We start from the raw sequence: 21,552 nt of genomic DNA on the forward strand, positions 1-21,552 counted from the left end.
CCTCAATGTCAATTTCCAGTCCACTCTGAGCTTTATTAGTGACTGCATGAATGATAACCAACTGAAACTAAACCCTGATAACACTGAGCTCATTCTTACAGGTGGACCGGCAAAGCCGGGGAACTCTAATTTTGGGCCTGCTATGCTGGGTAGCCCCCCACTTCCAGCAAGCTCCGTCAAGAGCTTAGGGATTGTGATCAGCAACGATCTATCCATGAAGGCCCAGATTGGCTCAGTGGTCTCCGCGTGCTTTTTCCACCTTCGTAGAATGCGGAAGATCAGTAGGTTCTTGACCACTGAGGCCTTGACCTTGGTTATCCTAGCCTTGGTAATCTGGGGTATCGATTACGCCAACTCACTGTATGCTGGCATTCCCACTTATCAACTACAACGGTTACAGTTGGTGCAAAACCATGAGGCCAGGTTAATCGCCCGCCAGCCTAGAGGACATCATGTTAAATCTCTGATGAAGAGCCTACATTGGCTTCTAGTGGCTACATTTTCAAAGCCCTAGCTGGGAATGTAGTAGTAGTAGTTTGTTTATGGTTTCAATTAATTAAAACTGTTACAAAAGAAAAGACTGGTTGAATTCAATCTTAGGTAAACGTGGTCATTTCATTTAACAAGAATGTTGGTCATATCTAAAACGTCATATCTTAAGCCATTCTCAGATTTAAAATTGTTAAAAAAGAGAAAATTGTAAAAAATAAAATAAAAAAAAAGGCTGATTAGATTCAATCATTAATAAACATGGTCATTTCATTTGACAAGACTGTATTGGTATCTAAGGGGGTGGTGATGGACGGAGCATCAGAACCAATCAAACACTCACACCCAGTCAACAGATCCGAGTTTGATCCATCACCGTTATTTAGCCCACTCTGCCACCCCAGATCAGACATGGCCATATGCAAAGCAGTCTGACCCTGTGCCTCATGGGAACAGTCCAGCCCGAACTGCCAAGCCATGTCTTCCCTGGACTGGAAACAAGCTTCCTAGGACCAGTTTCTGGCATTTCAGCCGTCTTCACCAGGCTTGCTTGAATCCAGTGGCAAAGTGAGCAAGGGACTCACGTCTGAGCATACCCTGCCAACTTATGGCGAACAAAGCGGTACAAAAGGGGGTGGTGATGGACGGAGCATCAGAACCAATCAAACACTCACACCCAGTCAACAGATCCGAGTTTGATCCATCACCGTTCTTTAGCCCACTCTGCCACCCCAGTTCAGACATGGCCATATGCAAAGCAGTCTGACCCTGTGCCTCATGGGAACAGTCCAGCCCGAACTGCCAAGCCATGTCTTCCCTGGACTGGAAACAAGCTTCCTAGGACCAGTTTCTGGCACTGGACCTGGGCACCCTGGTGAGCCCCAAGCTGCACCCAACCTAGTTGAGCCGCCTACGTGGGTACACCGGGCTCGCACAGTTCTCTAACTTCCAGGGCAGTTTAGTAGTAGACGGCCCCGCACTCCCAGCAGGGTTGCTGTATCTAAACAAGCAGCTGGGTGTGCCTTCCGGGGTAGAGGATCTGTCGTCAAGATGAGCCTCAAGATAAGCCTCCCACCAGCTCACCTGGTATCAGGCCGCAAGATGTGGTACCGGGTCTCTGGCGCTGCGGCCCAACGGGGACATCCTCACAGCGCTTCACAGCTCGGCTTCTGACTCCTGGCACCGGCTCGTTCTTATCCTCCGCTTTGCTTCTCCACTTTGTTTCACCGCCGCTCCACACCGCAGCAGCAGGCTACGGGGCCACGGAAGGTCCCGGAAACAGCGAGAAGCGGCGGGGGCCGCAGGAGCCTCTATGGAGCTTCACCCTCGGGCAGGGTAACACGGGTCAAACAAGTTGAAAGAGGCGAGGCGAGGAGTCTTTAACCACCTCCTCCTCGTACCGCTCACACGCTCTGGATGCAGAAGGCAGCGTGCAGTACCTGGGTATCGTGGAATGGCCCAGCATTTATTTCCTCAAGGATCCAGCACTATACCCCCTCCTGGGAACTGCGTTCGTCCAACCTAAATCTGTTGACCATTCCTTCATTTAAACGCAAAAAACATGGGGGGCTCAGATTTGCGGTCTTAGCCCCACATTTTTGGAACTCACTTCCTGTGGAAGTTAGGTTGGCAAACCCCTATGCACAGTTCAGGAAAATGCTAAAGACCCATCTATTCTCCCAGGCATATCAGTAAGCCAACTGTCCCCTTGATGCAGCTTCCTCCTTGCTCTTAGCGCCATGAAACCGCTTGGTGTACGTGCGCTGAATAAGTAATTTTAACATAACATAACTTCTCAAGCATATTACTGCATGATTTCTGACATATTGTGAGCATTCATGGTGACATTCCGCCCATCCCTGCCACGGTACTGTCCTCTACTTGCCATATTGTGGATATCCGTGGCCCATCTTTGATATATTTAGGCCATTTTTGACAACTTTCTGGAATGGGGGTGGCCATCCTTTACATAGCATGGGCACTGGAGAACATTGTGGCTATCCTTCACATGATGGTGGCAATGGCAACATGATGCTCATCTTTGTTTCATTTGATCCTGGACCATCCTTAGTATGGATGATGATGATGATAAATGTGCATGAAAGGCAGAATCTCCCCATATATGCAGTTGCACCCATAGGTTCTTGGTGAAAATGACATGCTGATGTCTTGGGACCAAACATGCATTGGCTAAAATTACATTGTGGTATTCAGCCACAAGTACTGTCTTTTTCATAAAACTCCAAGCTATTGTTTGGGGAAAATGTGCTCATTTAGACAACATAGGCATTTTATTTCACAATGAAATGTCTTTATGTGCAGAAAATGCCAAGGTAATGTTTCAGACAAAATGATTGTGTTTCTCATACATATTTACATTTTACTATAAGAGGAATAAATTCATGCTGAGTTCAGGATGATTACTGCTGTTTTTGGTTCCTTGGAAGCAGAAGGCACTTCATGCTAAGGATGCTATTTCTTGTCTTCTTGGAAGCATTTTATAACCTATATTGATTAAACCTTCTGTGCCATTATTTTGTTATCATATGTGAGGTCTGAATTCACAAGAATGGTGCAACCTATATGCTGAATGATCATTCCAGCTCTACATCATTTTGCAACAGCATTATTGTATGCAACTGTAACATTTTTCTCTGCCTGCTGTCTGTGCCCTATGAGATTTGTACACATTCCACCCTTCCGCTTCCGAGCAGATTCTCTCTGCCATAACATGTGACTGACAATCTGTTTAGAAGAAGCAGTGTGGCAAAATGTATTGAACAATATGCTTCATGTATTTAAAAAGTTTTTTAATTTATTGTAATATATGTACCTCTTTAGACTATCTTTAGCGCAATTTTACAGTAAAATCCACTATTTTGCACAGTTCAGTAAAGGTTTTGTTGGAAATGGTGAGCTTCAACACGTAGAGGAAGGATAAAGCTTGGGTTGTCCACTACAAAAGTATATAAATAATTCAGTATTATCCCTTCTGAACATCTAGATTTGTAGCAAATGTATGTGAAAATTGTGCTGTAATGTTTTCAATGTTTTCTAGATCTTTTCAAGGAGGAAACACACCCACACAACCCTCATAAAGGAAGCTGGGCTTGCTCGGTCCAGTCTGATGCAGGTATTTACACCTCTTCACTTTCAAAGTTCACCGATCATCAGTGGAGAGGTACTGGGCCAAGTGACATATGTAGCATGTATATGGTTGAATACTTAACCAACCGTCTTTCCAAAACCCAAGACAAATAAATCTTATTTGATGCCGTATTTTGAATAGGTTAGGTGTGCACATTAGAGTGAGTACATGCTTTGTATGTTCTTTTGCACGGACCACCTCTCTCCTTAGTATGAAAAAGGTCAATAAGGTCTCCTATTTTTCAGTCTTCTCCAGTGCTACATCCGCTACTTATTTTCACAGTATAGCTTATTGTAAGAAACTGAGATAAGCTTTTGCTTATTGAAAGAAACTGGGTTATTATTTGGGAGGGGTGAAAGCCCCACTCAAGTAATGAGCACAATCATTATCAGGGTGAACCACAAACATCAGTAAAGAAACCTGTGCTTAACCCTCTGGTAGCTTGGCACCAATGTTGTAAAGTTTAACTTGGAGGCAATATGTAAAGTATTTATGCAATACTCAAACAGTAATAAAGTGAAAACATAACACAAGAAAAACAAAAAAAGATTTTGAAAAACAGAGAACATTCTAATAAATAAAATCCCTCCAAAACAACAAAACTCCAATAAGTAGAACCGGAGGTATGAATTTTTAAAGTTTTCAGTAGAAACAATGTCAAAAAGCACAAAGCGCCAATTGCGGTTATCTGGTCGAACTGAACCGGTTCAAAGTAAAATGCCAAGGCCGTCCGCAATGGAAAGCAGGTTGGATACAGAGACCAGGTCCGTCCCGGTGGAAAGTTTATCTCCTAACTTAGTCCAGTTTCACTGGAGAAGCTATTGTTGATGGGGTTGTTGGCAGGCAAACTGCAGGCTGGATCCAGAGGGGGGCTAGTCAAAGTCTGGTTGCTGAATACCCCCGACCCTGGTCAGAGCTTTGTGTTTGCAGTGCAGCTGCTGTCGGCACTGAGAGTTGGAATGGGAACTTCACATTGGTGGGAAACATTGGGCGGTTGTATTAGACGTAAAGAGCTACAGGCAGTGAAGTCCGGAGTCAGTATTTGGGACGGTCTTTGGATGCAGTTCGCAAATCATCCTCGGTGAAGTCTGCTCAGACTTGCGAGGAGACCGGGTACAGATTTTTTTTTATAAGAAAGCCCAGAGTTTCTGTTTTGCAGTTTAAGGGTTGGGGGATTAGACTCTAACACCAGACAAGGGTCTAGGCCCCGGGGTGGGAGCATTTCATGGGGGTTAGGACTCACTCTAGCAGCCACCAGCTACAGGGTTCAGGTAGGTCCAGTTGGTACTGGTCAGCTGGATAGTGGGAAGGAAAGGCCTCTGCAACCTTGCTGTGTCCCTGTAGCCAAAACAGGAGGTCAGCCAACTGACCCTTGGAGTCACTTCCGGGGTCCTGGGTTCAAGGCAAGGAGGTCCAGTCTTCCTGCAGGCTTCAGACAGAAGGGCAGCCCTTCTAAGTCCCCACAGGTGTGAGTGTTCTCATTACAGGTTTCCGAGGTACCTTGTACCAGCCTGTGAGTGGGGGACAACTTACTTGTTTACCTCGAAATTGGTTCTGATCAGGTCCTCCCCTTTCCTTGGGTTTGGTTACAGTCTATTTAGGAAAACAACAGGCAGGCAGGCCAAGGTGTGGGCTAATTTGACAGTGACAGGGCAGGCATCTTCTGAAGTCAGGAAGGGGCTGTGTACAGCACTCAGGCTACCCTCTGAAGCTTGGTAAGGCTGGGTACAACATACCAGGCCCTCCTTCTCAGGAGAGGAACACCCTCCCCACATCCAAGGCCCTTCCCTACCCTCTATGGAAGAACTACACATCACACCACAGAGGAGCCATTAACAGTCATGTGACCCTCCTAGACACTGGCAGAAAGGCAGATTGTGTTTAGGCAGAAAATTGCCTACTTTCCACAAGTGGCATTTTTTTAATAGTAATTTAAACCTAACTTTACCGTTAAGGATGACTTTAAATTACAATTCAAATGAGTGTAAAGTATTTCTCAAGCTGTTCCCAAACTGAAATTACCACTCATTAAATGTAATAAGCTAACCAAATATATAGGAGAGCTAGCCTTGCTGCAGCGAAAAACTACTTTGGGAGGTTTTACATCCAGGATGTGTAAAACTTTAAATACACATGTGCTACTTTTTAAGTACCATTCAACTTGCCCTATGAGCTGTTACGGCTTACCTTAGAGGTGACTTAGAAGCATTAGATGGACGTTTTAGACCTGGAAAAGGGTTTATTTTGCTAGGTCGAAATTGCAGTTTTAAAACAGTGCTACTGGCTGCAGTGCCAGGCCGGAGATGTTTACAGTGCTACTTTAGTGGGTGACACAATGAGGGCTGCAGCTTACTTGTAGCATGTAATTCACATGCCCTGGGTACATATAGTCCTATTTAGTAGGGATTTATAAGTTAATTAAATTAGCCAATTAGATGCATACCAATTTTACCATGTTTGGGAGGGAGTGCTCAAGTACTTTATCACTGGTTAGCAGATGGGCAGAGTACTAAATTAAAAAAAGGGTTCAGCAAAACTAGTGAAGACAAACTTCTGGGGGAATACCACACAAAAGATGAATATTTCCAACTTGTACCCGCCCCAGTAAAAAGCAGCAATAGCTACCTACCCTCATGAGAAGTTTGCATTGCTAAGGCAGAAAAACCTGGAAAGACCATCAACAGTGGCGTGGTCAGTCCCAGGGCAAAGTTCTACTATAAAGTCCATTCTCTGTAGGAAAATGGACCGCTTCAACAGTTTTAGGGTCTCACCCCTCACCCCTCAAATGCATCAGCCATCTTAGGGGTCTGTGGTCTGTCTGAACTGAGAAGTGAGTCCCAAACAGGTATGATCTCAACTTCTTCAGGGCCTAGACCACTGCAAAAGATTCCCTTTCAATTGCACTTCATCTCTGTTCCCTGGAACATGGTCACTCCAGCTGACAAAGACTACAGGTTAGTCCAAGCCCTTATTGTTCAGCTGTAGCAAGACAGGCTTAATGGCATGTGCTGGAGCATCTGTCTAGACTAAGAATTATTTGGAGAAGTTAGGTGCCTTGAACACTAGTAATGTGCACATGACTTTCTTCAGGGTGCCAAGTGCTTTCACACCTCCACCCAGATCAACTTCCTGGGCTACTTCTTGGAAGTCAGGTCAGTTAAGGGGGCAACAATAGTGCCATACCCTTCAATTATCCTGTAATACACACTGCGGCTCCACAAGGCACCCACCTCAGTCTGAGTCTTGGGAGGCTCCCAAGCCAGGATGGTCTGTATCTTGGGCAGGAGGGAATGCAATTTTCCCCGTTTACCAACTTCTAGAAGGTGGCAAGTGCAGTGTTTAATCTGAAGGGTGTCACTCTAGATTGAAAATAGCCCTCTGGGGTGAAGAATGATGACCTCTCCTTAGTTCCCTCAGTTAAGACAATCTGTCAATACCCTGATGTCAGATCAAAGATACTCAGGAACTTTGCAGCTCCTAACAGCTCATCAGGTGTCGAGATGAGGTGAGCATCGGTCTTGGTGACTGAATTGAGACCCCTATAATCCACACAGAACCTCATTTCTGGGGTGGTGCCGGGTGAGGCAGATTTGGTTACCAGTACTACGTGAAGGAGCCAGGACTGCAAGAAGGCTTGTTCACCCACAAATTCAGCATCTTAGACACCTCATCCTTAATGCAGGCTCTCACCATGTCAGACAGTGTGTAGATTTTATTTTTGACATGCATGCTTTCCCCTGTTTCTATCTTGCGGGTACATCAATCAGTGAGCCCTGGGGTCAGTGAGACGAGTGAGGGAGACTACCCCAAAAATTGGCAACAGTCTCTTTGTTGCTCTAGAGTCAGGGTAAGGGAGAAGGACAGCTCCTTCCTCTGACCCATAATGGTCCTTGGAAGGCAGGCGGTCTGGGATGGGCTCGCTTTACTCCTCCTCAACATCATCTGTCATCAAGAGCATAGTGACTTGGCCTATCAAAATGGGTCTTGAGGCTGTTCACACGGATGCTAGATGTCTTAAGGTCCACCTGGTAGGCAACCTCGTTTTTCCATTGTTTTACTTTGTAGGGCCCAGTCTTCGAAGGCCCAGGAATCTCCAGGCGCCCATACCCATACATTCTGGCCAGGCTGACCTTCTGGTAGTACCACTGTTTCATAACTTCTTGGCTGGCTTCTAGGTTCCCACTGGCCTCTTTCCAGAAGTGCTTTATCTGAAACCAGCGGGCCAACATGTAGCACACTACATCTTGAGTGGGTTTCTTGGGAGCTTATTCCCACCCCTCCTTGCCAAGACTGAGATATCCTAGCACAGTGTGGCCAAACAGAAGTTTGATGGGACTGAACCCAACATCTTTTAGAGGCCCTTCTCAATATGTATAGAGAAGGCATGGCAAGAGTACGTCCCACTTATGCTTCAAGGGTTCTGGTAGGACCCTGATCCTGCTCTTCAGTATCATGTTGAATCTTTCAACAAGACCATTAATCTAGGGGTGGCAAGGAGTGGAGAACTCTTAGGTCACCCCACACTCCTCCCACATGTTCTTCATGTAGGCAGGTATGAAGTTGGTGCCTCTGTCAGACACAACCTTCTTTGGGAAACCCACACAGGTAAATATCCCCATCAATGCCCTAGCCAATGCGGGCACAGTCATAGACCTCAGAGGAAAGGCTTCAGGGTACCATGCAGCATGATCCACAAAGATCAGGATGGACATGTTGTCTAAGGCAGGCTTAGGGTCAAGAGGCCCAACAAATCCTATGCCCAACTTCTCCCACTACGGGGAATAGACGCCTGGGGGCCTTGTACTTTGCCCTTTACTTCTCACTGGCCTGGCAGGCCATGCAAGATTTGCAGAATGCATCAGGTAGGCCCAGTAGCCCTGGGGGAACCCCAACACATGGGCTGCTCCAGGCTCAGGGACCTCAGTCTCGCTCTACAGGAGACTAATCTCCTTATAGATAAGGTGATCACAAGAGGTGTCTCCATTTGCTTGGGCCCTTAGCCTGCCGCCCCACGCCCTCAAGAGTAGGGCACTTCCTCTGCACTTTGCAGAAGTGTTCCTGGGACTATCTGCCTGCAGTTTGCATCCCTGTCAACTCAGCTAGGTTCCCCAGGGCAGCAATGCAGGCAAGAACTAAGATGCAGAGAAAAGAAATGTCTTAATTGCCTTTCTGAATGCTAAATAATTATCAAGGCCACGGATTTGCCCAGGGATTGAGTTCCAGAGGGTGGCGGCTCTGTAGCGAAAAGAGCGGCCACCGGCCATAACTCTACGTGTCCGGGGAACAACCACCAGGTGCTGACCCTGTGAACGGAGAAGCCGTGTAGGGGCATATGGCAGCAGGAGATCGGCCAGGATGGGAGAAGTGGCCAGTTTCAAGATCTTGAAAGAGATAGGGTTTTGAATTCAATGCGTCTGGACACAGGTAGCCAGTGAAGACGGCGGATGGCGTTTGACACAGAGCAAGATTTGCGCAGACCTAAGAGTGTCCTTGCTGCTGCATTCTGTGCCCTTTGCAACCTCGAGACCTCCGCTTTATTAGACCAGTTAGAGGGAACAGGCATAATCGAGTCTCGACATAACCGCCGACTGAATGATGACCTGACGTGTAGATACAAGGGTCTAAGCCCCCGTAAAAGACCAAAACAGGTCACTGCCATTTTTTTTGTTTGGACTCGATAGGTTAAGGAAGAGTCCAACCAAACCCCTGCGTTTTTTACTGCCTGTTTTGGAGAAGGGGATTTACCTAGGCTGGCTGGTCACCAGAGCTCAATCCACAGACCATGGTCCCTACCTACTAACAGTACCTCTAACTTGTTAGAATTCAGTTAGAGGCAGTTGCTGTTCATCCACTCGGCCACTGCCGCAAGGTCGCCCTGAAACTTAAGGGTGTCCCGCTCGGTATTATTAGAGAGTGCCACCACCAACTGAGTATCGTCAGCGTAGGAGACCATGGTCAGACCCCTGCAGCTGGCTACTGCCGCTAAAAGTTGAACATTATTATTAAATAATAGGGGACTGAGGGAGGAGCCCTGTGGCACCCCTTGTTTCACTGGATATTCGCCAGAAGCAAACGGGGGGCAGTTACCATAAATGATCTCTCATGGAGAAATGAAGCAAGCCACTCCAGAGCCAAGCCTGTAATTCCAACCTCCGCAAGGCGTCTCAGCAGTATATCATGAGACACAGTATCAAACGCGTTTGACCCTCATCCATTGCTGACCAGAGATGTTCTGTAATAGCTAGGAGAGCTGACTCCATGCTGTGGCCTGGCCTGAAGCTATTCTGGGAGGGGTCCTGTATGTTATTCGCGGCCAGAAAATCCGACAGAAGGGAGTTCACATAAGCCTCTGTGATCTTTGCTGCCCAGGGAAGCAAGGAAATAGGGCGATAGTTTTCTGGTTTGGCTGGATCGAGCGCAGGTTTCTTAGGTAATGGAATTCCTACCCAATTTCATTATTTCAGTGCTTACTTTGAGCCGGTGGGGGCCACCAGCACTTAGTTTTGGGGACTGGCACTTATTATTCCTAATCATCGTTTCCAAAGCGCGAGAGAGAAAAACACAGAAAGTGGAAATACGAAGTAAGAGAAAGCCGGAAAGACTGTCTTAAGTGGAGAAAGCAGGTTCCTGCAAGAGTGAGATAAAAGGCCGGGAGTGTCTGGTAGTGGATCAAACTAGAATGAGGTGGATTGAAGTCTATACACACATTTAAAAGTGCTGGCTGCTCACTTCCAAAAACAACAATGAATGGACAGGATGCAGAACATTGTCATACATTCACCCCAGTACAGAGATCTAAGCAGAGCTTTGGGCACTGGCACTCTTTCTTTTACAAATTAAGCACTGGATGAATTGCCTCTTTCACATAAGTATATAATCCCCTTGTGGGCTGGTTCTTAAATACGTGTGAGAAGCTCAGTTTGGGTAAAAGACAGCCACCCATAATTTCCTAAAAGGAGTGGGTATAAGGGACATACTTTTGGATTTGTAGTCTCAACCCTTCATAAAGTTCTATATTGTACTTAGTAAAGGCGGCCTGACTCTCCATTACAGTGGATGCCACTATTTTATAATAGAAATGAACCTTTGTTACCTCTCCTCATTTCATCCTACAAAAACCCACTATTTCCAAATCTTCTGAGTTAATTACTGTCAGTGCTGGCGTGAGTTTGAAAAAAGCAAGAAGTTTGGACTGGATTAACTCTCTCTTCCCTGCCTTTAGAGGCTAGAACAAACATATTTTTGGAGATCCCACCCCCAAAAAGGGGGCTTTGAAGTTTCATGTTCTTCATCATTTTGGGCCTTATTTGCTGACTGTAATTTGCCTTAATTTCACACGATTTGCTTGATTTGGCTGTGTTGTAGGGTTAGGGTAGATGGGACTTCCCTCTTGACCTTTGATAATGCCTTGACAATCTTACGATCCATACCATACATATTATGGGGGTATGATGTCTGGGATAGCCCACTAAACTTACTGATTTTGAAGGTCTTTCTTAGAGTTCTGGTGGTAGGGACTCTTCCTCCTACTGAAATAGTTGAGTAAGCTAAATCTCAAGAAAGCCTGATTTTTTCCATACTTTTCCCCTAACTGGTTGATTAGCCTAGGACAACGGGAAAAATAACCACTATCAGGTTTTTCAGGAACTGGAGAAACCAGTAGAATAGTATAACCCCTTGACTCAGATATGAAAGGAGTGCTTTGGTTGTTTTAAGCTTAGCATGGCTTTAATGCCTTTTTATAGTAATATCTGCTAGGCCTGCTGAGAAGTTCCTAACACCAGGGCTTTTAGCATCCCCTAAAATGTTGTTTGCATTGCATTAATGTTAACAGGTTCAACATATAAAATTTGGGATCACTTTCTAATCAATTGAGAAAGGAAGTGCTGTGCTGCAGTGAATGTGTGAAACAAAGGTCTGTAATCTCAGGTGGAATTCTAAGGGTAGCCTGAGGGCTGTACACAGAGCCTTCCCGGCTTAAGAAGATGCATACCCTGTCCCTGGCAAATACAGCCCACATCTGGACCCGCTTGCACTATGTTTCGCTAGAAAGGCGAGAGCCACACCCAGAGAAAATGAAAGATCTGGTCAGAACCAGTTAAGGATTAGACTTAGGGCGTGTTCCCCACTCACAGGCTGGCACTGGGTATAAAGGTGTCACCTCAGAACCTGAAATGAGAACACTCCTAGACCATTTGGGGACTAAGACGAAGAAAAGGACAACCCTGCTGTCTGAATACTGGACCTCCTTGCCTTGAACCTAGGACCACAGAAGTGACTCCATGGTCCAAATAGTACTGGTTGGATAGGCAGTTGCAGGGAAAGCCCTCTGGAACATTGTTGTGTCCTGTAGTTCAAACAGGAGGTCAGCCAAATGACCCATAGAGTCCATTCTGGGGTTCTGGGTTCAAGGCAAGGAAGTGCAGTTCTCATTTCAGTTTCTGTGGTGCCACTTTCATACCAAGTGCCACCCTGTGAGTGGGAAACACAGCCTTTATCTAATCCTAAACTGGTTCTGATCAGTTCTTCCCTTTTCCCTGGGTTGACTCTGGTCTGTCTCGGGAAACAAAGGGCAGGCAGGCCCAAATTTCCAACTCTTATCAAGTCCTGAGGATGGTCCCCGGGAACAACATAAGCAACACCAAAACATCAAAATACTCGAAGGCAGTATAGAGCTGTGACTAAGGAACACAATTGATCATCGCTTTGAAAAATAAGGAGGACATTTTTTCCTTGTATATAAGATTCCATAGGCCATCGTTCTTACTTCTTTTTGTTGTTCTATTTTTAGTTGTGTTTGATGTATTGTATGTATTTTTCTTTTATAAAGGAGTAGGGGTGGGGTCAGATTGATTCACCATATATGGGTGTATATAGACTATCTTTATGATATTGTATGTGATTCCCTGATACTTTTTCTATATAAAATTAAAATAGAATTTTATATATTTTTTGGTGCTCTCCTTTAATTGAAATCATTCTTTGAAGAAAAAGAAAATTGGATTGATTAACTGGTTTATGAATTCATATGATATCCAAGTGGCCTTCCTGTACGGTGTTATTTGACTGGTTACCCCAGCCCCTTGCGGTACCAATAAGCAGGGTACTCCCTAGTTGGTTTTGTATTCTACAGGCTGCAATGGGTGGCCCGAGACATATTTTACAGTGCTACTTTAGTAGGTGGCACAGTGAGTACTGTACCCACTTGCAACATTTAATTCACAAGCCCTTGGTACATTTAGTATCTTTTACTGGGGACTTGTAAGTAAATTATATGTGCCAATTAGGTGAATGTTAATTTTACCATGTTTGGGAGGGAGAGCACAAGTACCTTACCACTGTTTAGGAGGTGTGAATGTGAGCAGTGTCCTAAAGCAAAAACAAGTTAAACAAAAATAGGGTAGTGAAGTAAAAAATATGGGATAATACCACGTAAAGATGGTAATTTTCCAACACATCTGCACTATAATTGTATTTTGCGTTCAGCCAAAATTAGAGATTTTCAAACTCTATCTTAGCTCTTGCACTGTAATTGCATTCTACATAGATAGGATAGGATCAAAACTTAAAGCGCTCTAATACCAGAGGGAGTCAAGGCGCTGGGCAGACGGAGAGGAGGAGAAAGGCACAGATCAGCCAACTATGTCGAAAAAAGCCATGTTTTCAGCAGCTTTCTAAACGCCGGAAAAGATTCCTGCATTGGAAATGGAGGGGTGCAGGGTGTTCCACAGTGTGGCGGCCGCTACAGAAAAGGAGCATCCGCCCAATCTGGCCCTGTGGAGTTTAGGAGAGATCAGTTTTTTCTGGGATGAGGATCTCAGGGTCCTCTCAGGGTGTACCACTAGAACATGGTAATCAGCTGCGGCGAGCTTTTACTGTGCAAGGCCTTGTAACCCGTATTAAGGACCTTGAAGGAGATTTGCTTCCTAATTGGGAGCCAGTGCAAAGCACGGATCCCCTCCTTGGCTGATTGGTGCTTCGGAATGTTAAGGATCAGCCTGGCCGCCGTGTTCGGAACAACCTGAAGCTTGTTCAGGGAGGCCACATTGATGTTGAGGTACAAAGCATTGCAGTAGTCAAGCCGGGAGGTGACTAGGGCAATAATGGTGGGCCAACATAGTTCAGACAGAATGTACGGTAGCACCTTTCTAAGGGTTATTAAGATATAGAAACAGATGCTGACTGTGCGGCTGACCTGAGCGTTAAAGGTCAGACCCTCATCACAGTGACTCCCGGGTTTTTTGCTGTCCTAACAGGGACGGGAAGGGGATCACATTCTGCCGCCAAAGATAAATGAATTTGAAAGTTATAGCAGGCCTAACAGGTCCAACCGTACTTCCTGCCATGGTGTTGAAAGAGAAGGACGTATGGCATGAATGACGTTCCAACATCTGGAGCCCCAGTGACATTATAGCTAGGCTTTTCCCGGAACAGGAATTGGGGACTGTAGTTTGGGGAAGCAAGGCCGACCCTGTATTTTCTACTACCACTACTAAACTACCTCGCTTAGACATGTGAAATACAGTGCAAAGTCAAATCTATTGCATTTGTTAATGCTTGTGTTTTTTTATGTGCTGCTCCCTACGGATCCATATAGCCCTCTTTTAGGCACTGAGGAACATGGAGATTGCATCAACTGTCCAGAGTCACACAATGCTATGAAGTGGGCACGATTGGAATAGAACGCTTTCATAATACAGTCAAGCCAATATTAATGTCACTTGTTGAATGATAAGATGCTGAGTTGACTCAATAGATATTCAAGCTGACAGGGTGTGAACTGCAGATGCCATACATATTTCTTCTGCAGGCTCATTAACCCACCAATCTGTCTCATAGGCTCATAGTGAGAAAGAAACTGCTCATAAGACTGTGCTTTTCAGAATCACATATACACAGCTGCTGTGGGACTAGGCGTACCAACAAATACAAGAAATAGACTGTTTGGATGTCTCTCTAGACTAGCAGAACAGAAGCAACCAGCCTCCCACTGGCGGAGTAAGCTGTGAGGGTGACGGCATTCAACACGTCAGCCAGAGGACCCTGCTTACATATACAGTGGTGACTTTCTATACATTAGACCTGCCAACATGCACTTCTTACCGAGTCCATCCACTGTCAGGGTACCAGGCCAAAATCACGACGATCTTACTTATTAAATTAGCAATGTGACATAAGTTGTGCAAATGCTTCTGGCCACACCCCACCCCACCCCATTTCTTTATGCAAGGTACCAGTACATGCATGCGGAGCAATGCAACGGCAGCATTATTTTGAAAGAGAGAATGAAGCTATGAGGCAAGAATACGTGATGTTGTTTTTCAGTCCTGCGTATGGGCAGACTGGGAAGTCTTGAGCGGCCCGGCAGGATGCCCCAAGCAGTCCACCAGGATGCCCATCTTGCACAGCTGTACAGATGGTCATAGAAACCAGCCTTTACTTCTATAGGAGACTAGACGGGAGGACATCTCAGCTCAGGCAGAGATGTCCTGAAAAACACAGCTTGAGAATCACACTTTACCTTTAGAGATGCTGATCGGGGGAGGGAGAACTTCTGTAGTGAAGCGATTTCGGTGCAGTGAGTGGCCGGGGATCCACCGTGCACTAGTAATGAAAGCTTTTAATGCAGCCCTTTCCATATGGCATATGCTAGACTTTCCTAATGGTCAGTCCCTTCTTAGGTGTCTCAGAAGCTCTCTTCTTAAACTCTATTTAAATGATCTGCGCCAAGTGGCACTGCAGAACATACTGGAGAATAAAGGAATAAAGTGAGATAAGACTCACTTTGGAAAATGTGAACTTTATATTGATGCAACCACAAAAATGTGTGACGGTCAACATATAGATATTCATATTTAGTAAACAAAAGCATCTAAATGGTAAACAGTCAAATGAGCAAATCTGCGAGTTGCAATTCCTTGCAAGAAAGGCAATCAAGAATATTACAATATTTAGGCAACATTATCATATATCAGTGCAATTGAAAAGCTGCAATGTGTGCATTTGTTTAGTTCAATCTTGTCCCCTGATCTGAAGTTGTTCCATCTGAGGAAGGACTCTTTTCTTCCATGAATTAAATGGTATCCCTACCTGCAATGCAGAGATAATTTTATTAAGGCCAGCTTGGAGGAGGTCATGCAGAGAATGTACTATAGTTTGTAGGCATACATGAGTCAAGGTGCTGGGGGTGCATTTGTTGCTCCTCCTCGTAGCTCCTGGGCCTGTGGGATAGCAGGGTTTGCGACTGCCTCAGCACACGGCACGAGACATGACCACTGAATTGGTAAACTGACTCACTGTAACCTTGGCTCGACCAAGCCTGATGGCCACAAATGCTCGTCAGATGCCACTATTAATGAGAGGAAAGACTGGCAATGACTGTGGCACCAGGTTCCTCTCTAACTTCTTAAGTGATGATCTCAAAAAGCATTTTCTGTACAAAGGGCAATCAAAGACTGCTTCAGATGGAAGGTAGCAGCTCAGGCAGTGTTGACAGGTTACAATCAGTACTCTCACAGAGGACACAAGACTGGAAAAACAAAGGGGGCTTGAGAGAGCACATTCAATAAATATATGTCTATCTCTTAACATGCTTTTGTGGTGAGCGTAAGATCTCCCTCCTTACTTGTTGAAAACAGCATTCAGCCATCCCCAGAAGTGCCTGTGTCCATTAGGAGAAGAAAGCTTCTGAAAGAAGAGTGGCTGGAGGCACTTTTTAAACAGCATCCTGTTTAATGGGAAAATCAAGAATTATTAGGTGTTCAATAAAGAATGGTGAGAATCCATCGCTTTAAACAGCTGAATTAAAATGTAACAATAAACACACATTTTAAGTTTCCCAAAAATATATTTTTAAATAACGAATTTTTCCATACAACACGGAGGCATACATAACACTTTAAATGAACTTCAGTGGAATACACGTTTACGGTGTCTTACCATATGAAGATGTGCATGTAGTGTGGTAGTTTGTGAGCTAAAGGTTTTGATATTTACGTCTGACTTGACAGATTTTGCAGCAACCTATTTTCATTACTATTTTTCTAACTCAAACTGATGCATGTTGAGCACAATTTAGTAACTGATAACTTTTAAATGTGTGTGAGTTAGTCATAGATTGCTACATATCTCTGCAGCATCCATGAATACTAGGCTTTTAATTCTACATTGACTGTTTTTTTAAATTCCAGAATCCACAGATATGGCACCAGAATATGGAAGGCTAAATATTGTCTGACAAATATAGTGTGTCCTAAATATTGTTCAAGGGAGTATGACCCATTTGCAGTTTATAATAGAAAATCTACACCCAATGTGGAACAATATTAATGTCAGACGAGATTTTTGTCATCGGTATTCTGACACACAACCCTTTTAGAATATTTTAGCTGACCCCATCATGAATAATCCCATCATTGCTATGAAATATGCTTTTGAAAGTTATTTTCTCAAGGACTTAAGCAGGCCTCTCTGTTTTGTAATGTTATTTCAAGAGAACTCCATTGAATTCACTCTAGTACAGACTTCAAAGGCGAGACCAGGCCACGTGTAACATTTAGAAATAAACGTGAGTTTCTAGTGATGTGAACAAACTGATGTGTTAAGGCATGGGCAAAGTGGGCAATCACGGAAAGCTCCCGCCTTCCGAGGTGCCCAGGGACAGTGAACTTTTTCTCTTTTTTTTAATTTTGTCTATTTCTCGAAGTTAACCTTTAACATGGAGCTTGAAGTAGCAGAAAATTGCTGGTAATAACATTCAAAGATATTCCAAACAGGGGCCCCCAAAATATTTCAGGCCTGGGGCCCCTGTTTGGAATTTAGTACAAGTTCAACAGTGTAAAATATTGTTGCGAGCAGGTTGGGAGAGCACAGCTTGACAGGAGCGGGCTGAGTTGGACGGAGAACAGGCACAGTAAGGTAAGTTCTGGTTGTCACACTGGTTGTGTCATTTCAAGGGAACACACAAATGACAGTTTCCTGGACAAATCTAGGATTCCAACAACAGGCTCAATAAACAGAAATAATTTTCAGCAGCATTGCCTATCTGTCAACACGGGCTCAGCAGCCTGCGGTGGCTTCTGATAAACCACGACCTGACCAGCAGAGACAATGCAATTCGCACAGAAAAACAATTGAGAGGAAAGTACAAATCATGTTTGTTCCCAAGAGGTTTGCAAAAAGCCTTAATGAGTTTTTCCAATAGTTCTTGGTATTTTTAGCCCGTACAATGCATAAGAACATTTAATTATTCAGAACCAGGCAAACAATAACTCAATGTTTGTTTTTGTATGCGTGCAGCGGAAGAAAACAATAATTTAACTAAAGACTTAATCGGGTGCCAGAAGCACAAAGGCTGTGTTTTGAATCACTTCATGGACAGTGCAGGACTGACATACTGAAGGACGGGAAGACAAGACTGAATATTTAACGGTTGGGTCAGTTAAGCAGAACTATTAACAATCGCATCTAGAAGGTGAGAAGTTCACAAAACATTTATTTGGTGTGCGAAAAAAATTACGATAAATATGCAGGCTCAAGTGAAAACCTGAAAGGAAATGTACTTAAAAAAAGGTATGAAAGTAAAAAGATTATACTGCGCAAAAACACCGTTAGGCGTTAAGGTGCCAAAAACTCCCAAAAAACACAACTTAAAAACATGAAAAACAGAGCGACAAAGCACAGTTTTACGAGAGAAGAGTCACATTTTAAGATTATTTCTAAACAGATGATTGTCTAATCCTGAAATATGTCGAGGAAGTGAGTCTCAAAGTTTGGCTGAAGCGTGGACAAAGGATCTGCCTCCCCTCTTGTACTACGAAACCTGGGCAATAGCAACAATGTACTCTGTGCAGGGCGCAGGTTCCTCCTAAGGTAGGTACCTTTGAAACTTGGACCCTGATTGTGTGAACCTCTGAGCGCTATGCAGAGAACCTTAAACACAATTCTCTTCCTCACTCGGAGCCAATGCAATAATTTAAGCTCCCCAGATACCGACCGATTAAAAGGAATGCCAAGAATAACCTGAGAGGCTGCATGTATCGTTTGAAGAATGACCACTTAAAACAACTGACAGCCCCACCCCCCCCCCTTTCCTAACGCAAGATACTAAATCCTATAGGTAAAGCCTCATCTAAATCTGGATCCGAAAAATCATGAGCCCAATTTTCTCTTACAAATACGTATTTAGGGTTGTAAGACATGGTAAAATCCCCAAATTCTATTTTATTCTTAATAAGGGCACAGGTGTTAATAAGAAAAAAACAAAAGCTCAGCTTCGTTCCCAGACATCCCTGATGAATGTGCGGCAAGAGAAGGCAAAGGGTTCGCAGTTTTAAAGAGTACCAGACAGGTATGGAAGCGGGGGAGGGGGGTTTGCAGAAATGGCTAGTGCCACTCACCTGATAATTCAAAAGGCACTTACATAGTAAGTGATATGTGATTCCCCATCCAGTTTGGGAGGTCCAGGGGTTCTGGCATATGGCTGGCGGGCTTGCCTTTGGCGGTTTAAAAAGTCCACTTTGCATAGGGGGCATGGATAGGCCGAGAGATGTCAGCCGAAATTCATAATGGATAAAGTAATAGCGAACTGGAGTCCAGCAACTCCAACTTGCATTCAAAGGCTCCCCTTTGAAGCAAGTTTACATGGAAATCAAAGTTAATTAAAATGATAGTGAGAAAACCAAAATCATAAACATAAATAGAATGCCTAAAATTCCCTTCCAAGATGGCGCTACTAAAATCGGAGCCAGGCACCTCCAAACCAGCAACAAGTGCTGTACAAGAAAAGAAAAGAAAAGGTGCACCACCAAGTGTGAGGAGTAGGATCAGATACACACCCCGGAACGCAGTCTGCAATCCTGGAAATGGGTTGAGGGATTTTGGGTTTCTAGTGACTGAAAGGGCACATCAGACCACTAGGTTATATTTGCTAATGCTATTTACTTGTGGTCATTCAGAAAAATATGCTAATCATACAGAATATTTAATAGCATTACAATGTAGTTATTTATTTATAGATATTTAGAATTTCATGGACCTGAAGCATTTACATATATGTTCATTAAATTATTTATTACGTTTTTTTAAACTCTAACACATGTGTTATTAGCTCTAATACTATAGCTATGGTTAGTATTGCTTGGCAGAAGTGTGGTAATTATTGCAAAGTCAGGATAGGCTTGCGCTCATTAAATCCTATGGATGTCCTGCTCTAGCATATGTAGATGATAGTAATATCATCGTTCGGCGGTACAAGCAATCGCCGACACGGCCAGGAAGCTACCTAATTGTCTCCTAGCTCTCCACCAATGGATGCCACTGAACTTCCTCCACTCAAATGCTAAATAGACAAAACTGTCGTAAGAGGCAGAAAACCTGATAGATGCGATAAAGCTCTCTGGCTCACACTTTTGGGCTCCGCACGGATACCATCTACCTGGGGTTTACCTCGATTCCAACTTTTTGTGGCTCCTCAGATTAAAACTGTGGTATCATCAAGCTATTTTTCAACTTAAATTATTGAAAAAGACACTTAGGTTTCTGCCACAACACTTACATGACCAAGTCATTGCTTGATATGTTCTATCAATCTTTGACTCGTCTCTTTTCTGAGGCTCAATGAAGTTACCTTGTCCCAGTTGCAGCAAGTTCAAAACGTTGCTGTTCGTGTTGCTCGGAAGACTGAGAAAACTGGCCACATTAACTTGGCTCATACCAAATGCTTTGCATTTCTGTAAAGTACATAATTTCTTTCAATACCCTATGCCTTATGTACAGGGTTTTTATGAACTGAAATATCTCCCTTAGCATTCCGTCTTACCTGGTGCAATCCTCTGAAATGATTACTTTATAGTTGTTATCTGCTCCTTAGCATCCCTAAGATGAAAAGATCTAGGGGGTAGATCACTCTCTGTTCATGGCTCTCAGCTATGGAATGTACTGGCTTTGCGATATAAATCCATCTCCTCACATTCTGGGTTTAGAAAAACTTTGAAAACATTCCTGTTCTGTTAGTCCAGCTTATGTTCAAAACCCCATTATCTCCTACTTTAATTTTTAGCGCTAAGATGCCCTTTGGGTGAAAGTTGCGTTTTATAAGTTTGCTTCCATTCCATTCCAAGTAATTGCCTACCTTGCAAACCAGCTTCAGAGGATCGCAGATGCGGATGAAGGAAATTCAAATAAATGCTGTTTTAAAATGAACTTATGACATGCAGGGAATTTGCCCAACAATGCAGTTTATCATGTCTGGAAAGGGCCTAGCCAACTTAGCCTCATCTAGGCTGAGAGAGTGGGGCCCACCTCACCCCACTTCTGTTGATTTAACCCCACAGCACTTAATACATAATAAAGGTGAAAGAAACAGGTAGAAATGTGAAATGCTCTTCTGCAGCAAACGGAAACACCACAGACAGCTGAGTAGTGACACTGGTTGCACCTCAAAGGGTCTCATTATGAGAAGTCTGATAATTAGAGGGGGAAATACTGGGGAAGAGTTAAGGATTGAGGGTAAGGGGAATGATGGAAATGTATGTAAAAAGGGGTACTTTGTGTTAGAGAGTAATGCAACAGTGAATCATTACTCACTGCTCTGCTGCATTATTCTGTAACACAGTTACTTCATCAGCTTCACTTCACTTTGTAATATACCTCGCCTAGCAGTAAGTACTGAACCCCCCCCCCTTTTTTTACCCCAGTATTTCTACATTTCCATCATTCCCCTTACCCTCAACCATGAAATACCCATTTCCTGCTCTGGTGACTTAAGTTAATGTTACTTCGCAGGTTTGCAGGACTACCATCCATCACCATCCATCATTTATTATCATCAATTACTATAGGTAGCTATCTTATTATCGACTGATTACCACTTTCATTTACTGGTGCACATTTGGGTGTTTCTACAATCGGTGGTG

At 44.1% G+C, this 21,552-nt stretch overlaps 1 protein-coding gene across 1 annotated transcript in view; it reads right to left on the bottom strand.

Moving 5' to 3' along the window:
- The window catches only part of DMAC2L (distal membrane arm assembly component 2 like), a 159,242-nt gene that overhangs the window by 31,580 nt on the left and 106,110 nt on the right, over window positions 1-21,552 (bottom strand). The window contains exon 2 of the mRNA XM_085626999.1: window positions 16,263-16,364. Within this exon, the coding sequence (XP_085483125.1) occupies window positions 16,263-16,363 (101 nt within the window). The 5' untranslated portion in view covers window position 16,364. The remainder of the gene's footprint in view (window positions 1-16,262; window positions 16,365-21,552) is intronic.

Source organism: Triturus cristatus, chromosome 9 (assembly GCF_964204655.1).
Source record: "Triturus cristatus chromosome 9, aTriCri1.1, whole genome shotgun sequence".
Taxonomy (NCBI): domain Eukaryota; kingdom Metazoa; phylum Chordata; class Amphibia; order Caudata; family Salamandridae; genus Triturus; species Triturus cristatus.